This window comes from Vipera berus (assembly GCF_964194415.1).
Source record: "Vipera berus genome assembly, chromosome: 2".
Lineage (NCBI taxonomy): Eukaryota > Metazoa > Chordata > Lepidosauria > Squamata > Viperidae > Vipera > Vipera berus.
This window is the reverse complement of record NC_138203.1, coordinates 242,385,852-242,406,618: the sequence shown is the minus strand read 5'-3', so window position 1 is coordinate 242,406,618 and position 20,767 is coordinate 242,385,852. Positions and strand designations below refer to the sequence as shown.

The window sequence follows — 20,767 nt, the reverse complement described above, 5'->3', positions numbered from 1 at the left end:
GTTTGTAACCGATCCCTAAGAAAGTCTTGAATCCAATCGCAGATGGTGGTGGAGAATTTCAAGTCAGTCAGCTTCTCGATGAGAATGCTCAGCAAAATGGTGTTGAAAGCCGAGCTGTAGTCAACAAAAAGCATCCTGACATACTTCCAGGTCTCTCGAGATGACTTGCTACAGAGTGTAAAGCAGTAGCTATGGCATTGTCTGTCGACCTATTTCCCCTGTAGGCAAATTGATGTTTATCAAAGTCCAGTGGGAGGCATGTCCTAAGATGTTGGAGAACCAATCTTTCGAAGCATTTCGAAGTGAGCATTAGTTCCACAACAACATCATCCAATGGCCAAAGTCTATGGAAACTTTCAGTCATCATGGTTATGGTTGTCCAGGAATGAAGAAGAAACTTCTTGGATGAGAAGCCAAACATCTTCAAAGAACATCAAGAAAGTCCAGTTGCCTCTTGAAAAAGCACCTTGGGACATCCACTGACCATGTTAACATTGAGTTAAAGATATCTAGTGAGCTTCATGGTAAAGTGAAGACTTAAACCAGGGTATTTTAAACCCTACAATGGATATTTAAAGAGTGAACTTATTTTATTGATTTATTTCTGTATCAAATTTGGAAACCACCCATCTCACTCACAGATTACTTTTAAACTGGTACCATCTGTAAATGATTTTCTGGAATTAATACCCGTCATCATAGTTTTATTCTCCTTTGAAAACCCGATTAGGCAATTATGCTCACATCCTTAAACTTGTTCTAACAGTGCTACATAAATAGAACAAAACAAAGCAGCCTGTTACTTTCTGATAACATTGTCATTTATTTATCTACTTTTGAAAAGGAGCAACATTTGGGAAAAACACTATTATTACACGGTAAAATAATAAAGCATAAATAAAAATAACCAGACAAATAATATTTTTAAAAAGAAAGAAATGAGATGCCATACTTTATCAAAACAGTGCTGAAATCTTTATTCATGGAATAAATGGGAGCAAATCAACAGTGGCAAATGTTATATTTACTATAATAAATGTTCTGATATAAATCACAGATCTTCACTGAGTTGGTGTTGACATAGAGAGGGTGTCATGATTTACAGTTTGTTTAGTTTTAGAGAATTGCAACTGAAAAATCACAGCTTTTGCTTTAAACCTAGAAGACTACAGAGAAGATATTTTGACATGATTTTACACTGAACGCACAGCCATAAGGAAATAATTCTATAAACACAACTTACAAAGCATGTAGCCTTTTTAGGTTAAGTCAGGATCTTTGAAAAAGTAGATCATTAAATAAAATACAAGGATTGTCAACTTCAGATTTTAAATTTACAATGAGGTACAGTTTGGAAAGAGGGGAAAGGAAATGCCATATAGTCTGGAGAGTATAGATGTACAATCCTATATATCTGGAGGTACCAGAGTAGGAAAGGCTAATATAACATGCTATGCAGTTGCCCTAATTTTTTTAAAAAAAGATATACAATACATATGATGGTATGTATTGGTGATGTGTTGGCGCAGTGGTTAGAATGCAGTACTGCAAGCTACTTCTGCTGACTGCCAGCTACCAGCAGTTTGGCAGTTCAAATCTTACCTGCTCAAGGTTGACTCAGCTTTCTATCCTTCCGAGGTTGGTAAACTGAGGATCCAGATTGTTGGGGGCAATACGCTGACTCTGTAAACCACTTAGAGAGGGCTGTAAAGCACTGTGAAGTGATATATAAGTCTAAGTGCTATTGCTATGTACATTGATTTCTTAGATGCAGACCCCACAATGCTGACTGGTGTAGAAGCCTACCTATACAGCTATTTGTGGGAAAGCTTGCCTCCTGCACACAATGCTGATGAGCAGCATCATTGGAACATACAACTTCTCCAGGCTGCTCTTGCAGTGAATGCTCTGGGGAGAAAATGACTGAAAAGTATCTAAATATTTGAGTTGCAAAATACGCAAATATGCTATTTGCTAGGTGCATTAGAATAAGTAGCTTCCTTCATTTTTCAATCTGCATAAATAAGGTTAATGAATTAGCCACAAATTCTTTTGGACAGAGAAAGCAATGCACAGGATTCCTCTGGATGGAGCAAATAGTAACATCCTTTTTTGCATAGTCACTGCACAAGAAAGAATCCTGAGAAATGCTGCAGAGATTAAAAGCCGAGAACAGCTATGTAGTTTAACAGGGGAATGTCACTAAACTGGTTCTTTTTCACAAGATAGAGCACCAGCATTTTGCAGGGTAGTCTTCGCTGTAGACTTTATTCTCATTGCCAAAAACACAGAAGGAGTAAGGTTTGCCTTTCCATTCATATTCAACTTTTGTGAGTGGAACCAGCTCAACCGTTTGTCTCTGCAAAAAGATAGAGAAAAAAAGTTATATTTCTGAGATCATTTATATCCACTTCAAATGTGAACTATACAATTTAGATACTAGACATAAAATTGGCAATTAAGTCTGTCTAAGCCACGTAACAAAGTGAGCGCCTGTTACTCTTCCCAGCTTCTGCCAACCCAGCAGTTCGAAAGCACGTAAAAAATGCAAGTAGAAAAATAGGGACCACTGCGGTGGGAAGGTAACAGCATTCCATGCGCCTTTGGCGTCTAGTCATGCCGGCCACATGACCACGGAGACGTCCTCAGACAAGCGCTGGCTCTTCAGCTTTGAAACGGAGATGAGCACCGCCCCCTAGAGTTGGAAACTAGCACGCATGTGCGGCGGAACCTTTACCTTTTACCTTTAAGTTGGATATGCAAAAGGGGCCTAAAAGATACAGAATTCCTTTTCAAGTGCTTATACTTTTTCCACTCAGTTCAGACAGGCATTAAGAGGAATCTCTTCAATGTTCCTCTTAAAAGAAAATCAAAAGAGTTTATGTTTGCAGACCACTTTTGTCAAAAGAATCAATATGTTATTCAGATGTGGAGATGACACCTCACCTTGTTTTTTTTGGAACATCACTTTGAGAGGACATTGCTTATTTAGAATACTTTGAAATAAAAAAGCAGTAAAGTATTAGCCCAGTTTGTGAGTGCTGTGCTCCACATATTTCCTTTTCCTTAGGAAATACTGTACAATTGGAATCTGCTGTACAGGGTAAGGTATAGGTCATTGTCAGGACCCACCCCAATCCACGTCTTAGGAAAACAAAAACTCTTGGAGTCAGTTCTAGTCCGAAAGGAATTTTTACTAGGACATGCTCGGTTGTGGAAATACAAGACAGGACTTGGTATTGTTTTACAAATTGAAACTTTATAAAGAGTTCCCGGTTCAACCCCCCTTCCCTCAACCCCATTTGGTCAGCCCCCCATCATTTTACTTTGTGTCATCCCTTTCGTGGGAAAAAGGAACTTCGAATCTTTATGGTTATTGCCTTCTTCCTCTACAGATTCAAATGGAGACACAGGCCAGATGCCTTCTTCCCTAACCCTCCCTTTTGTTCCCCCAGTTCAAAAGGTTTCCTTGGTCTTTGAAATAACCTAAGGCAGGCTGAATCCACATGCGCTCCTCCTTCCTCGGGAGATGGCAGAATCCATGGGGGGGGTAATGTTTTAAACAATTATGAATGTGATATAAATGGATTCTGGCAGTCATCTTATTCCCTTAGCAGTCTATATTTTCAAGCTATCTGGAGGAAGGGGAGGAAGGTAACTAATGATTTCCAAGCTCTGTGTTAACCCCAGCACCATTTTTATGCCTCCCCATCATCCTAAGACCCAGATCTACTGAAAATTTAATTCAAAATTGAGGATGGGATGGGAATGTGTTATGAAATGTTGTCCAGAGGAAGGGAGTGTATTCCAGAGGAGCAAAAGACAACACAGTTTAAATAGCTTGTGTGAGAAAAAGAGGGTGAAGCTGACTCCTTCCTATTAGTTCCCAGGATATATGTTTTATGGTACAAGTAGTCTGTTTTAGTTTGGCAAGATAGTTGAGGAATAATAAATAAACCTGTTTAGAAGAATCACAATGTGACTTTCTTTGTTTTGGGAACCTGACAGAAGGGGAAGAGGAGGCCAATCATTATAAACAAGCCATTTGTAGCCCATTTTTTATTTTATTTTTTTAAGATGGAAAATAGAATGGAAAGGCTCAAGCTGCTCCTCAGGGGTTCTTCAAAAAGTATCTCTGCAAGGCCCCTTCCTACCTTGGCCCTCCACTTCTCTTCATCTGGAAGCTTGGTGCCAGGCTTTCAATAGTTATGCTTTTAATAGATATATGCATTATTTTGTTTTATTATTGATATTGTTTTGACGGTTGATTGGGAACCACCCAGATTTTGATATAAGATGGGCAGTAATATAAATGTTTTAAATAAATAATGCAGGGTGAATGAAAAACTGCTGGTGACCTTCTACCACTGCTCAAGAGAGAGCATTCTAACCTATTGCATTTGTGTGTTATTTGCCAACTGCACAGTAGCAGATAGGAAAGCACCCCAGAGGGTCATTACCATTGCCCAGAAGATTATTGGCTGTCCTCTCCTTCCTACCTCCCCCTGGACGAACTGTACAGTTCCTGCTGTCTTAGGAAAGCTCAAAACATTCTTAAAGACTCATCTCATCCCGGACATTCCTTTTTTGAACTATTACCATCTGGCAGACAGTACAGGATAATAAAAATAAACACAAATAGGTGAAAAATAGTTTTTATTCCAGAACTGTAATCATATTAAATACTACTGTATAGTGTAACCTTGAAGTGCAATATTAGGGGCAGCACAATGGTGAATAGAATGTGAAAGAAGCGTATGTATAATGTATGTTCTTATTTGTGGTTTTTACTTGTGTGTAGTGTGCACTGTGGACAGCACTTAATTTCGTTGTGAGTTACACAATGACAATAAAGATATTCTATTCTATTCTATTCTATTCTATTCTATTCTATTCTATTCTATTCTATTCTATTCTATTCTATTCTATTCTATTCTATTCTATTCTATTCTATTCTATTCTATTCTATTCTATTCTATTCTATTCTATTCCCATATTACAAGGTGGCCTTTTACAGATCTGTGGAAAGAAGGGAGGTAGAAGCACAAACCCTAATTCCTAGGTAGAGAAACCTGAGGAATATTTCTACAACCTCAATTTTATTTCTATGTTATGGAAATCAGTTACATCAGTTCCCTGACCAGGCAGCTCTTTCACTATTCATGGATGTAAGTATTATAAATTTAGAAGCATTGTCAGTTTGTAATCTTTGCAACATGCATCACTTGAAGTATATCTCAGAAAAACAGGCTGGTGGAAAACTCTAGTTTCTTTTGTCTTTTTAATTCTCCTTGGTCCCCTCCTTTCCTTTCTGCTCATTGTTTAATAAAGGCAAAAATAAAAAAAAAGAATAACAGATTTCTGTTCTACACGATGCACCAACATGTAACTTCATCCAAAAAAATTGGAACAAGTGTGTCTATTCTATTTATTTATTTATTGGAAATGTGTTTATATCAAATGTCTCTACAATATAAAAGGAACTGAGAAATTAATGTGATATTATTTATTAAAAAAGAAGAACATGCCTTATTTTAGTCCTTTAACAATCTTTAGATCTAGCCGCTAGAATTTGTAAACTCAAATTCAAAGAACATTTGAAAATTTACATTTTGGGATATTTTCAGGAGAACTACTTTCACAACAATGCAGGCTAACTTATGGGTTGTGACTTTTAGGTGTATTTTAAAATAAAAATCAATGGTGCACTGATGATGTTACCTAGTTTGGGTAGTCAAGCATCTGCTAGAAAACAACCAAGCTCAGAGAGCACCAAGGACCCCTAATTTCAACCTTGAGCTACAAATATTCTCTTTTATTGGAGAAATAGTTAGCACTATTAAAAGTGTGTTCTTCACACTTCAGGGAAAAGAGCTTAAATAACAACTAAACATTATTTCTGTGTTACAGTATCTAAGACTGTGTTATAAGGAAAAGCTGGAGTCTCCCAATTCTCCATCAAAGTCTTATGGAAATAAATTTTCATTTTAGTTTTTTTAAGAGGAAGCCTTTTGTCTCAAAAGTGAGTTTAATTGTTAAGCATTATGCTCTTAGAATAAAAGACTGCTGGTGATGCGTTACTGATTTTTATTTGTACTGATTTATTTATTGGTGCACAATAAAATCTTTTTGTAAAGGATTAAGGTTAGAGTTACCAGAATTTAGATGCTATGCACAAAATTTCCATCCATACATCCCTGAAATAAAGACTAAATTAATTGTATATGAAGTAATCAGAAGTTAACTTACCTTGCATTAATCCCATCATTTTCCATTATATGTGTCTTATATTAAGTAAATAAATGCTGTTATTTATATAACTTGCATTATTGCATAAGTACAGTTCATAATTATGCAAGTGATATAAACTGACATAAATTGATGTAGATAATATAGGGTTATATGGATATTTGGGGGTTAAAAACACCTTATTTCTTAATGGTGCATTAAAGTAAGGTTTTACCTTATTATTACTTTGCAGCAGTTAGAAACCAAAAGGGATGAGAAAATTGCACTTTGGTAAATACAAAAATAATAATTTGATTGCAAAATATCCTGCAAAAGGAAGAATAATCAAACTGAGAATAATCTAAGATACATTCTTAGATAGATCTAAGTTAAATTCTTCATCAACTTGAAATATTCCTCACACAAACATTTTCAAAACTTTTTTGGGGGAAAAGAGCTGTTTAGTAAGTCAAGAGGTTTTTTAAAATAAAATGAACATGAAAATAATACATGAAAATGAAAATAATTTCATTTTTAAAATGCAGTTGTTCTCCTTGGTACTCACTTGTTTCAAGATCCGATGCTCATCTGAAGCAAACATCATTTTGTGTTGAACAATGCTTGTTCTTGAATAGTCTTGAATGGAAGATTCTGGGAAATCAATTATGGGACGTACCTGGTATGCAGATAAAGGCCACAAAATACTCTTTTACATTAGATTATTTAGCACTTTGGACTGAACTACTGCACAGCATGACTGCGTAGAACTGTCAACTTTCTCTCAGTAAATGCTTTTTATTGTATATCAAAAAGCATACATTCATCATTAGAAATTTAAGAAAATGTAGCTGTGCTTATCTTTTTGCACAGAGGGCATGAATAGTCTAAATCAGTGTTTGTTAATCTTGGCAACTTTATGTATGCTGGCTGGGGAATTCTGGCAGTTGAAATCCACACATCTTAAAACTGTCATGGTTGAGAAAGACTGGTCTAAATTATTGCCTGCAAAATTAAACTGTGCTTTCGGCCAGAAGCATGCCAAAATTTCCAGATTTAATCTCCAACATTTTTCAATTGGACTAGAAAAAAATCCTCTCTGTAACACTGGAGTCTACTCTAGTCAGAGTTGGGAATGCTGAGCTAGATGACTTGTTATTATACATATGTATGGAAAAACCCTATAATGGACTAGAGAGATCTCTTTTGGCGTACTTTAATAGAGTCTTGAACTGAACAAAGAATTGAATGACCAATAAGAGCGCTCTGTTCTAGCATTCTAGAACAGTTTACATTCTATCTATCAGGTCCACCATCACAGGCTTGGTGCCTTGCTGATGCCCTGCCATTAGGGCAGGAAGGGAGAGGGAGATGGGGGTTTATTGGGCGCTATTGCTATAACATGAGAAATAGGGAGGGGGAGTGACAACGGAAGAAGACCAGATCACCAAACCGGCTTGTACCACAATCTTCAAGGCCATTTCCCTGAGAATGGAATGTTAGTTTGACACTTCAGAGTTTCTCAAAACATCTTACCGGTATCATATTGGCTGGCCAGGGGACTGGTCATGGGGGGAGGGAGTGAAAAGTGAAAAGAATAGTTTTTTTGCACAGGAATATCAGATTCTGCCTGACTTTAGTACTACTAGTTTATTTCAGTAAAAGCTCCTTTGCTTCAACTAAATGGAGTCACAAGTCTTAATTTCTTGAGAGAGTAGACTGGGGCAGGTCTGACACTATCTTCCAGTATTCTTTTATAAATAAAGGTAATCCTCATTTAGCAACTCATTTACTGAGCACCTGGAGAGACTTTTTTCAGTTATGACAGTGATGAAAAAAATCACTTTACAACCACATTCTCCACATTATAGTGATGAAAAAATAATGTTATAGCCAATTCTCACATTTATGATTTTTGCAGGTTTGTAAAGCAAAAGAAATCTAAAATAAGATCATAAGCACCATAGCAGGTTTTTTCATAACAATCACTTTGCTTAACAACCAACTTGCCCATCTCAACTGTGGTTGCTAAATAAGGACTACCTACATATTCTTCCAGTAATCATTTCATACATATTTGTAGCAGTATATATCTTACCAAGTTATGCTCATCACTGAGTATTTTTCTTCCAGTTGCTTCCTGCAGATGGTAAACTGGAACTTCAGATTTTTTGTCTGCTATGTGTTCTAAAATATTGTTCTTCCTATGAGGAGAAAAAAGTTATATTTGCTTGTAAAATGTCAGTTTAAAGGTGAAACTGAGTACATGTTAATAAGCTCTAGAAGATAAGATACAACTTTAATCCCATTTATATCTTCCAAAAATATCTCTAGTTTTTACAGAGACATGTTGCAGATAAGTGTCTAACAGAAGTGCACTTTTGGGCTGTAATCCCCTAATTCAATTACTAGCAGTAAACCTCAATTAATTTACTCATTATTTCTGAGTAAATAATGTTTAGTAAACAAACATTCAGCTTTCATTTTGAATCCATTGCACAACGCATTTGGTTAACTGCCTGAATATATTTTGTTCTGGAAGGAATTTTTCTTCCAATGATTTAAAGTCAGATAAATAAAGAAAAGATGGTATTCCAAATTCAACTGAGGCCTATTTAAGGAAGGATGCTAAAATATCAGAACATATCAAATTAAGCTACAAAGACTAACTTAGTATTGGACAAGTTCTTACAAAAAGAACACTAAAGAGAAATTGGATCTCATTTAAAGTGGCCTTATTGGAAGTCATAAATAAATGAATGCTATAAATTGGGGTCTTTCCTAGTAGCAAATTACAAGTGCAAAGTACTCTGTAGTAAAGCAACAAAATGGTTTATTAGAACATAGAATCATAGGGCTAGAAGGGACCTGAAAGTTCTTCTAGCCCAATCTCTGTTCAAGGCAGGAGACCTTATATCATCCCAGTCACATGGCTGTCCAGTCTGCTTTTGAAAACCTCCAGTGATGGAGCACTCACAATTCCTGGAGACAAACTATTCCTCTGATTAATTGTTCAGAAAATGTCTCCTTACTTCTAGGTTGGATCTCTCATTAACATGCTTACTTGTTACTTCTTGTCTGCCCTCAGTTGCTTTAGAAAATAAGTAAGTCCCCTCTTTTCTGTGACAACCCCTTAGTTATTGGAAGACACTTATCATGCCCTCCATGTAGCCCAGAGATCAGAAGCCTGTTATTGTTATCCCTAACAGTTTTCAAAGAAATATAACTTAGATGAAGGGAGAAAGTATATATGTAAGAGTTTATGAGGTAGTTTTGCTTTTCCACTCTGGCAAAATATGTGTAATCCAAAATCTTATGCACCCAAGTATCCATGATGATGGTGGTCATATTGGGGAATATATTACTGGGATAAAAAAGAGACATATGGCCCTTACAGGCCTTCTTATACATACTTTTTCCTCCAGATGAACAAAGAGACTTACAACATTCATTTCTTTGCTTTATATCTTACCATGTGATTGAAAGTTCAGTATGATATAGCAATATTCCTTTGCAATCGCAACGGTAACACATGTGCCCCCCATTGCCATGGCAACTGAAGCAACTGTGAAAGAGAGATCAATGTTCAAATCAGACTCTATGATATTGTAAGTTTTCCTCTCTTGCAAACAGCAATTTAACCACCGTCATCAACAACATCATCACCATAATTTTATTTCACTCGTACAGTAATCTAGAATATATGCAATATATATGCAATATATGCAATATAAAATATAAAGTGTGGTAAATACTGATAGATATACAAGAAAACTTAAAAATACTGCAAAACAAGAAATAACTAAAGATTAGCATTACTAACAAAACTATAAACATTATACCTTTTTGTTGTCAATATAAAGACTCACCTTATTTTCTATTAGAAAGAAAATCAGAATCTCTAATCAGGACTTATGGGTTGTAAATGAGATTTAATTCAGTTATTTAAATTCTTGTAACCCTATCACTTTCTTCTCAATCATCTTATCAAAAAGAATTATTTAATAATTATGCTAAGAAAGATCCACTTTATATTTTAGATAGCTACCAAAGAACCTGATAAATAGGGCACACCTACTGGTTCATACAATGGCCAATCCTGTTTGTAAAATTCTGTATTATCTATACTTCTGGATCATAAACAAATATTTCCTGCTAAATTTAAGGCTTTTTCCATCTCTGGCATTTAAATGACTCTTTTTAAAAAATGGCCTACAGATGGTTTGATTTCAAATGCTGCTGTCTACTTTCTCATGCAGCTGCCCTATTGGTTCAGCAAATTGCCTGGGTGAAAGTTAGCTGTCCTGTGAATCATTTTCACTAGGACATGATACAGTCATTCCATTTTCCCAGACCAAAGTGATAGCCTTCCTTATTTGCAACAGCAGCAAAGGTCCAAAGGCCATATGATCTGCTTGTGACAGATGAAGGCCAATCCTAGGAAAGAGGCAATGGCAAGTCATTTCTCAAAAAACATGCCAAAAACCATGAAGGGATTTGCCCAGGCAATATCTGTGAATCAAACATGATTAAACATGAAATCAGTCCACTGATTTTGCTGTAGGAATATTACTGCAAGTGATCTATTTTCATGGAAAAAATGAATAAGGAAAAATTCTGAATGTTAGTTAATGTAGATCATATATATATATATATATATATATATATATATATATATATATATATATATATATATATATATATATATATATATCATCATCATCATTTTAGCCATTGTCTGTTCACTGCAGGATGAAGGCCTCTTCCACGTGTTTCCAACCAATAACGGTCCTGAGGTTTTTTTGCCAATTGGGCCCACAATACTTGCTGATGTCATCGATCAATCTTGTTTTAGGTCTTTTTCGTTGATGCTTTTTATCAAATGGGATCCATTCTATTACTGCCTTGGTCCACCTGCCATCAGTTCTTCTTGCTAGGTGACCAGCCCATTTCCATTTACTCTCTTGATGATATTGTATACTTTCATTTCTTCTATCTATATCTATATCTATATCTATATCTATATCTATATCTATATCTATATCTATATCTATATCTATATCTATATATCTGTATCTATATATCTATATATCTATATATCTATATATCTATATCTATATCTATATATCTATATATCTATATATCTATATCTATATGTAGATCTTTGGTCATTCGGGTTTTTCCCCACATAGAATTGGAGGTATCAGGGCAACGTTTCGACGAAATCTCATCCGTCATCCTCAGGCTGGTGGCTTCAGCTTCGTTCTTCTGGGAGAAGTGTGTGGTAGTGGCTGTTTTTTCTTCTTTTTTAAACTGCCAGAGGGGGTGTGGTCTGTGGGTGGAGGTGTGCTCTGATTGGGTGGGGGGTTAGCTGTGTTCTGATTGGGTGGGAATGTATTTTGAATGGGGGCTGTGTTCTGATTGGGTGGGGATGTGTTTTGAGTGGATGGGCTGGTCTCAGCTGCCAGCCTTAGACCTGAACTGGTGAGTTGTGCTGCTTTTGTTCGGCTCCGTGTTTGTCGTGGTGCCATGTTTTTATAGTGGGTGTCAGTTTGCTTATTGTGTAGTTTGGAGGGATTTAAAGTTGCCCTGATACCTCCAATTCTACGTGGGAAAAACCCCAAATGACCAAAGATCTACATACAAACACCTGCGAAAACCTCAGAAAACTATATCTATCTATCTATCTATATCTATCTCTATATCTCTATATCTCTATATCTCTATATCTCTATATATCTATATCTATATCTATATCTATCAGGGACGCGGTGGCTCAGTGGGTTAGGATGCTGAGCTTGTTGATCAGAAGGTCGGCAGTTTGGCGGGTCGAATCCCGAGTGCCGCGTAACAGAGTGAGCGTCTGTTACTCATCCCAGCTTCTGCCAACCTAGCAGTTCGAAAGCACGTAAAAATGCAAGTAGAAAAATAGGGACCACTCCGGTGGGAAGGTAACAGCATTCCGTGCGCCTTTGGCGTCTAGTCATGCCGGCCACATGACCACGGAGACGTCCTCGGACAAGCGCTGGCTCTTCGGCTTTGAAACGGAGATGAGCACCGGCCCCTAGAGTCAGAAAACGACTAGCACACATGTGCGGGGGAACCTTTACCTTTACCTTTATATCTATATCTATATCTATATCTATATCTATATCTATATCTATATCTATCTATCTATCTATCTATCTATCTATCTATCTATCTATCTATCTATCTATCTATCTATCTATCTATCTATCTATCTGTCTTTTTACCTCTACCTATATCTAGATCTATCAAGATCTAGATCTACACACACACACACACACACACACACACACACATTTATCTTTTCTGAAATATCTAGATGCGGTATGACAGCCCAATAAAAGGTTATAGTAAAAACTATTAAAAGAATAGAAATGAAGTTTGGATTGAAGCAAAACTTACCGGTTGTTTCCTGAACCTGAACACCATGAGCAGGAAGTGAATTCAGATGAATTGAACCCACTCCCATTACAACATGGACACTTTTTCTATATTTGAAAAAATGCAGAACAATTTAAATGTATTTATTTAAGAACAACAATAACGACAAGTGGCTAAGTTCCATGTTATTTTTGGTGGTTTACAATAAAAGCCATTAAACCTGAGTTAAGACCAGTGACATTCAAATCAGCATCAAAAATACCCCAAAGAAAACATGTTTTGAAATGAGTTTTTTAGGGGGCCTCTCAGAAAGGTAGCCAAGAAGCCAACTCCTAAGTTCAACAGGGAGCAATGCTCTGCTTTGAGAAATAAGCTGGTTTTCAAATGGCTTATGGTACAGTGACCATACCTCCTTTATTATAAAGGATAGTCTATTTCAGGAAGCTGTCCTTTAGATTTATTTTTCAGAAAATCTCTTTGTTCTTTATTTTGGGTAATTTAACACAAAGGTCCCCAACCCCTGGTCTGTGGACTGGTACTGGGCCGCAGCATACCAGCAAACAGTCTGCACAAACAAGCAAAGACCCATCCGCGGGATGCAGGCAGACCACAAAACCATGTACCCTCCGGTCCACAGAAAAACCTCTATCCACGGAACTGGTCCCTGGTGCCCAAAAGGTTGGGGACCTCTGATTTAACATTTACCATACAAAGAGTGCCATTAGGACAGTCTTTCAAATTTATGTGAAAAATATAAAAGTTGTATTGTCTTTTTACAATAAATTTACACATTCTGTTTGATCGTAGACATTTTTATTAGAATATATGTTTCCCTAAAGTTTTTCTTGATTTTGCTCTTGAATTGTCCATTGTAAACCAAAACAAACAATTAAGTTTTTTTTATGCTTAGCCACTTCTTTCAGATTTGCCCATATTTCAGATTAGTTTCTTTTTTCCAAGAACATGCTGTAAGGTCACTGTCGGTCTGCTTTCATTGCAAGGTCACCTTTAAAATCCTTCATGATTTGCATTTGATCTGAAGCTAATAGCCAAATTTGCAAATTAACTAAAAGTTTTTATTTCCTAAAATTCCAAAACACACACTGCAGTTTTCTCCTCCCTTTCATGAATGAAAGACCAGGTCTCTTATAGTTGCATTTTGAAGCTGAAATACAGCCATCCAAACTGGGTTAAGTTGCCTAGTTTACAGATAGTCTTTGACTTACAATCATGTGTTTAGTGGCCATTCAAAGTTACAACAGCACTGAAAAAGTAACATGACTGTTTTTCACACATCTGACCACTGCAGCATCCCCATTAACAAAATTTGGATGCTTGGTAACTGGCATGTGTTTTTGACGGTTGCAGCGTCCTGGGGTCATTGTGACCCCCTTTTGTTACCTTCTGACAAGCAAAGTCAATGGGGAAGCCAGATTCATTTAACAACCATGTTACTAGCTTAACAACTGCAGTGATTCACTTAACAACTGTGGCAAGGAAGATCATAAAATGGGGGGGAAACTCACTTAACAACTGTCTCGCTTAGCAGTGGAAATATTGGGCACAATTATGAGTGTATCAGGGGGAGTATATTCAGATGAATTGAACCCACTCCCATTACAAGATGGACACTTTTTCTATATTTGAAAAAATGCAGAACAATTTAAATGTATTCATTTAAGAACAATAATAATAACAAGTGGCTAAGTTCCATGTTATTTGGGGTGGTTTACAATAAAAGCCATCAAACTTTTATTTGTGTCATCTATTTGCCCATATTTGGGGTGATCTTTCTCATGCAGTTCTTCTCCTAATTTCTGCACAGAAGGAAGCACTGACATCTGATAAGAATATTGTAATGTTTCTTGCACTGACTTACTTTGCCCTTTCCTTGACATGATTGGCATGTAATTGCACCACGGCCATTGCAATTTTGACAATTCTGAAAGTAAAGCAAAGGATGCATAAGTGAACCATTGGAAAGACTCTGTTGACAGGATAGCCCTACTTCACTGGAGAATTGTTATGCCCAAGCCTTAATTTTATTATTATTTTCTTAAAATAACAATAAAGGTAAAAGTAAAGGTTCCCCCACACATGCGTGCTAGTCATTTCCAACTCTAGGGGCCGGTGCTCATCTCCATTTCAAAGCTTGTCCGATGACGTCTCTGTGGTCATATGGCCGGCATGACTAGACGCCAAAGGCGCACAGAATGCTGTTACCTTCCCACCGTAGTGGTCCCTATTTTTCTACTTGCATTTTTACATGCTTTCAAACTGCTAGGTTGGCAGAAGCTGGGACGAGTAACAGGAGCTCACTCTGTTACATGGCACTCGGGATTCAACCCGCCAAACTGCCAACCTTCTGATTGACAAGTTCAGCGTCCTAAGCCACTGAGCCACCGCGTTCCTAAAATAACAATAGTCCTCAGCAAAAGGATAATAGTTTCCTGCCCATAATTATTTTTCTTTGACATCCATATGTTTAATCCATTTTATCATGCCTTAGGCTTCCTCCAACTATATATTTCCAACTATGAATCCACAAATATCAAATGTTCTATGGGAGACTTGTGAATATCTATACCAAAGAAGATAAAAATCTCACAAAGTCGTTTCAGAAAGCAATTGCCCCTTGAACTGAGTAGGAATTTTCCTACTGAGAAATCATAATTTCTACTTAAAATCCCAGACTACATACTAATTGAATTCCCTCAAGGCTATTAAAAGCAATGAAATGTTATATGGTTCATATGGAAACATGTTTATTTTTTTTCTAATTTCACAATTTGTACAAGAGTTCAAAAGACAGCATTTAAAACCCTGTAGTCACTTACTGTACTTTACTTGGAATTTATTTGGATTTACTTTTGATTAGATTTAAGTAGGTGTAACAACTTATCTTTAAAAGGTTTAACTTATCTTTAAAATTAGTATCTTATATAAGTCCTATTGTTTTTTCTTCAAACTCACACAGAAATAAATTACCCATGTATATTGCTGTCAAACCTTCAAGTGCTCTGAATTCAACCATGTTTCTTCGTTTTTCAGTTGCCAGAGCATTGGGAGACAGAAGATGCATTCTTATAGTTTAGTCAAAACAATAACTTTCTTGTGGGAACCAAGGTCAAGGAGCTTTAAAGTTTGGCGGGCAGGAGCTTTCGTTAGGAAGCCCGCCAAAGGTGTTAATTGAGGATTGTGATTTATGACACACCAAGGAGTGGGGAGTTCAACTTTTGCTTTGTAACCTTTTGGGGGGGGGTAATTTTCAGTCTTTGTTTCACCTATGTTTTTGCTGATATTATGTAACCATTAAAAGTGTTCTTTGAGGAAAGCAATTGCCTCAGGGTTCTTATTTCTACTGGTCTCATTTATTGGAACCATGACATTAAACCAAGCCTGAAAGTTACCACACACACACCCAAAAAAGGTTACAAAGTAAAAGTTGAACATAACATATTGCATTGCATTAATGTCAGAAGCACTGAGGTGTTTCCAGGTTGACAGGATTAGCTGGTGACATCACCGTTGCCCAGATGTATGCCCAGGTAGGAGCTCCTTTCATGTCCCCGGCAGGAGCTGGAATGAAGGAGGAGAGCTCACCCCATCCCACAGCAGCACTCAGGTCTCGAACACAGGCTTGCTACTTGTCAACCCAGCATTCTACCCAGCCACCATGCTCCCCATCCATATATAAAAAAAACTTTTTATATATGTATAGTGGTATGTGGGAATGACCTTGAGAGAGAGGAGGAGGGTGTCAGACTCGTGAGATAGTCAGACAAAAAGCACAGCAAGGAATATCAGCTCTGTCTTTATTGTAAGGTTACATTAACAGAATCTTGCAAGTCTGAAAGTACTTTTTTTTCTTTGTCACCTTTACAGTCCAAGAAACTAGGGAGGGTTCCTTCTGAGACATTTGCCACACCCATATTCCTTCTCTGGGCTCAACTGCTTCTTATCTGACTATTGCCTAGTCAGGCGTAGGCAACCTTGGCTCTTTTATGACTCATGGACTTCAACTCCCAGAATTCCTGAGCCAGCATGGCTCAGCTTGGAAACCTCTCCCTTTCCCCTCAGCATGGCTGGCTCAGGAATTCTTGGAGTTGAAGTCCACAAGTCATAAAGGAGCCAAGGTTGCCTACCCCTGGACTAGTCTGTGGCTCTTCCTCTTCTCTTCTGAGATCATTCCCACATTTTGTTACAATATGTAATCAAATCCCATTTTTATGACAATTTTCCTGCTTTTAACTAAAATGCATAAGAAAGACTATATAGAATCATAAGTGCGGAAGAACCCTGGAGGTCTTCTAAAAATATAAATAATAAATATGTTATAATTATTTAATATGTATAAACCAGAAGTTTCCCTTGCCAAATACAAATACTATTTCTAAACTTTATATACTAAAATTACTATCTTAGAGTTTCAAACAGTTCAAAACTATTTTTGCTACAGTGATCAGAGAGCAGAACATCAAGTGCCACATTAGAGATGGTAAGTCATTTCACAGTAACCATTTTTTTAAAAAAAATCAAATAATCAAATGGATAAGGATGAGTCAGGGAAACACAATTTGATTTCACTTCCTATAACAAGATCCATTAATGGCCTGTAACATATTTTTGTACCTCCGTCCACCCACCATGCCTTTTTCAGAGGCTTCTAGACTGATTGGAAAACTATTTCTGTTTACTTTTTACTAGTTTTTGTAGAATAGTCTGAAATATATGTCCTGAATTTGAATATGTATTTTGGATTCCATTTTCCTCATGTATTGCTTACATAATGAATCAACTTAAGCTCATTGTGACCTGATAATGCACAATCGGATGGCATTTTATTGTAATCTATTTCTTATTGTATTTCTAATCTACCCAATTATCTGATAAGCTTTAACATTCTTATGCTTGTCTACTTTCTTTAACAGCCTGCCAACAAAACCATTTCAAAAGTAATTTTATATTCTAGGAGTAATTACTTAGAAGATTGCACATTTCTAAGACTACTTTAAAAATGGCAGTAATCAGTTAAACAATAACTTGCCATGAACAAATAGCCCAACAAATATATTTTCTAGAGCTGTTTTTAGGAGCCCTTTAGATTTAGAAGTTGTTCACCAAGTACAGTTTTTTTAAAACTTGGCCTGCTGGCTGGAGAATTCTGGGAGTTGAAGTCCACACAACTTTAAGTTGCCATGTTTGAAAAAACACTGTTCTGGTGGGCCACGTATTCACAAAGCTGTCTTGGCTGACTTATTGAATAGACTTTAGAAAAGCAGCATACAACTGTAATTCTAACAAGAGTAAGAAATATTTGTTTTACCCCCAGGGAATATGAGTGGGGCACTGGGATATGCATTTCACAGTCTGTAAACAAGGGAGGTGGATCCACAGGGATTTCCCAGGGGGTGGGCTGAGGTGCAACATCAGCTGAGTCCACAAATCCACCTGGAAGACAAACACACAGACCCTCCTCAGTCAATCATGGAACTAAATAACAAAACAGCACGATTGTGAATTGTATTCCTTTATGTATTTTGGCCTCAAAGTAGACAAACACGTACCTACAACTATACTGCTTTAATAGTGTTCCATTAAGCAGTACAGATTTTTTTTTAAAAAAATATTGAATAATATGCCGTGTATAAGTACTGTAATGATTTTTAAAAACACAGTTAAAAAAGACACTGCCCACAGCCACTCTATGAGGGAGATGAGCAGTCTCTAAATATGATATATAAAAATAAATAAAATCAATTTTCCCAGGATCCCTTCGACAACCTCATGATATTTGGCGGTATGATGTCTTTCCAATTTTCTGTACCCACATCATGAAATCCAACAGCAGATCCTGTTAATTAAGAAAATCTATCTAATAGGACACAGGAAGCATAGTTTTTCTGCCATGGTAGTTGTCCATTGGAACACCCAACCACCCGAGACCAGATTAGCCTTCACGCTAACCCAGCCATCGGAGTCAGGAAGTCAGTGGAGCCCATGTAATGTATTATTATTTTGAAGGAGTTACCCCTGGTGGACTTTATTTTTTTTCCTATTTGATGACATTCATTTTGGTATTTTAATTTTAATATATTTATTTTGTTTTTAAACTTATTATTGCCATGATTCCATTAAATGTTAATGTTAGAGTGTAACCAATAGTATGACTACTTGGAAAAGTATCTTGAAAGGTTCAAAATGGTAATCCCTTGCAAAGGAATTTATTCTGGAAATTTTCCCTCATTCCCCAGTTACTCACCATAATAGCATTCACTAGCCAAGTGTGTGTCTCTCCTTTCAGTGAAAGTCTCTAACCGATACTGAGAACAGAAAACAGCAAATAATCCATTAATCTGAAACAGAAGTCTTAATTCTTTGAACAGAAGTGGGCATCCTTGGAAAGCAGACTGGCTTATGATGTGGAAATCCCAGCCAACAATTAGCAGAATCTGGCTCTGTACTTTGTCTTGAGAAATTCTAAAACCCAGACCTAATGCTTTGAAATGAAGCAATTACTGCTTTATTTTTAATTCCAGTGAGTGTAAACTACTTTCATTCACCATGAAATAACTGCCCCCATACAGTTAAGTTGTTAGAAGTTTGAGGTCAAACTTATTTACAGATATTTATTTTGGAATCTTAACTCGCATATCTACACATACCAATAGATGCCCTTGGATGAGACTTTCCAGAAATATACAGTATAATGTAGAGTATGGGTGTTCAACCTTGGCAATTTTAAAATTGTGGACTAGAACCCCCAGAATTCAATGGCTGGCTGGGGAATTCTGGGAGTTGAACTCCACAAGTCTTAAAGTTGCCAAGGTGGGACACCCCTAATCTAGATGATAGCATGACAAGTTCATTGACTTGATTACAGGAATGTGTACATATTGAATCCAAAGCCCAATGGCACCACACTTCTTGGAGCCTCCTTAAAGAAACTGCATCTTTCTCTGTGTATGCACTGTAGCCAAACAATTGCATGAAAATATGCATTTGAGTTCAGATGGTCCCTGCAGGATGTGACCAGATGTTTCCATGTAGATGAAGACATATTTTTGAATAATATTTCATAAATACAAAATGGCAAACTTGAAAGTATAACAAGGGGTGATGTTAGGAAACCTAGATATTTAGCACCTTGAATGGAATCAGTCTAAGAGTTATTTTGCTGAAGCTCAGGCCAGGCTTCCTACAGTTCAGTCCTCAAAACATGTCATTCCCAAGATACAACTATGGTACATACTCTGTATGTGTTGAGAGGAGTTAGCTTCTGTATTTTTAAATGCTTTGCAGGGGCAGTCCTATAGCAAAACTTTGTTGCTGTGTACTGGAGAAATGCATCTTTAATCTCTTGTTCAGAGGTGAGGAGACTGCTGAAGAAAAAAAATAGAAAATACACTACTTCATTTCGGGTTGAAATAATTATTAGAAAACTATATCCTGATTTTCTGAGACCTCAAAATTATTGTATGTAATGAGGCAATAACTACTATTCTGCAAAGATTTCTATTTCCACCAATTTATTTCCTTCACCTGGAGCAAGGGTAGGCAACCTTGCCTCTTTTATGACTCGTGGACTTCAACTCCCAGAATTCCTGAGCCAGCATGGCTCAGCTTGGAAACCTCTCCCTTTTCCCTCAACGTGGCTAGCTCAGGAATTCTGGGAGTTGAAGTCCATGACTCATAAAAAAGCCAAGGTTGCCTACCCCTGACCTAGAGAATCATAGGTCAACCTGTGAACTGGATGGAATTGTTTTGAAAGAATAATTGGGTTTACTCTATCTGCTGGTATGAATAGTCAGCATCTGGGATCATAGTATCTGAAAAAGTAATTCCTATAATCTGCACTAATCTACTGTCCACTAAAATAATTTTAGGATGCCTGCTTAGAGTGCTTCCATCTTCTAAGCTAAGTAGAATAGACTAGATTGTGAGGGGTCCTTGGTGCTCTGTGAGCTGGGTTGCTTTCTTGCAGATGTTTTGATTACTCAAATTAGGTAAATGCTTAGCACTGATAATGTTACCTAGTTTGGGTAATGAAATATCTGAAAGAAAACAACCAAGCTCAGAGAGCACCAAGGATTCTTCATTTCAATCTGAGCTACAAATATTCTCCTTTATTGAG

General features: G+C 36.9%; 1 protein-coding gene across 8 annotated transcripts in view; it reads right to left on the bottom strand.

Annotated features, from left to right (window-relative positions):
• Window positions 1-809: 809 nt before the first annotated feature.
• The window catches only part of LOC308664344 (protein SSUH2 homolog), a 48,278-nt gene continuing 28,320 nt past the window's right edge, over window positions 810-20,767 (bottom strand). For 7 of the 8 annotated variants that reach the window (XM_081321513.1, XM_081321517.1, XM_081321515.1 and 4 more), the window contains 9 exons: window positions 19,886-20,015; window positions 18,896-18,956; window positions 17,960-18,084; window positions 14,513-14,575; window positions 12,655-12,740; window positions 9,698-9,790; window positions 8,324-8,429; window positions 6,794-6,904; window positions 810-2,359 (listed from right to left, as the gene is read on the bottom strand). In XM_081321513.1, coding sequence (XP_081177639.1) covers window positions 2,219-2,359; window positions 6,794-6,904; window positions 8,324-8,429; window positions 9,698-9,790; window positions 12,655-12,740; window positions 14,513-14,575; window positions 17,960-18,084; window positions 18,896-18,956; window positions 19,886-20,015 — 916 coding nt within the window. In that variant the 3' untranslated portion in view covers window positions 810-2,218. The remainder of the gene's footprint in view (window positions 2,360-6,793; window positions 6,905-8,323; window positions 8,430-9,697; window positions 9,791-12,654; window positions 12,741-14,512; window positions 14,576-17,959; window positions 18,085-18,895; window positions 18,957-19,885; window positions 20,016-20,767) is intronic. The other variant, XM_081321514.1, reaches the window with a different exon arrangement.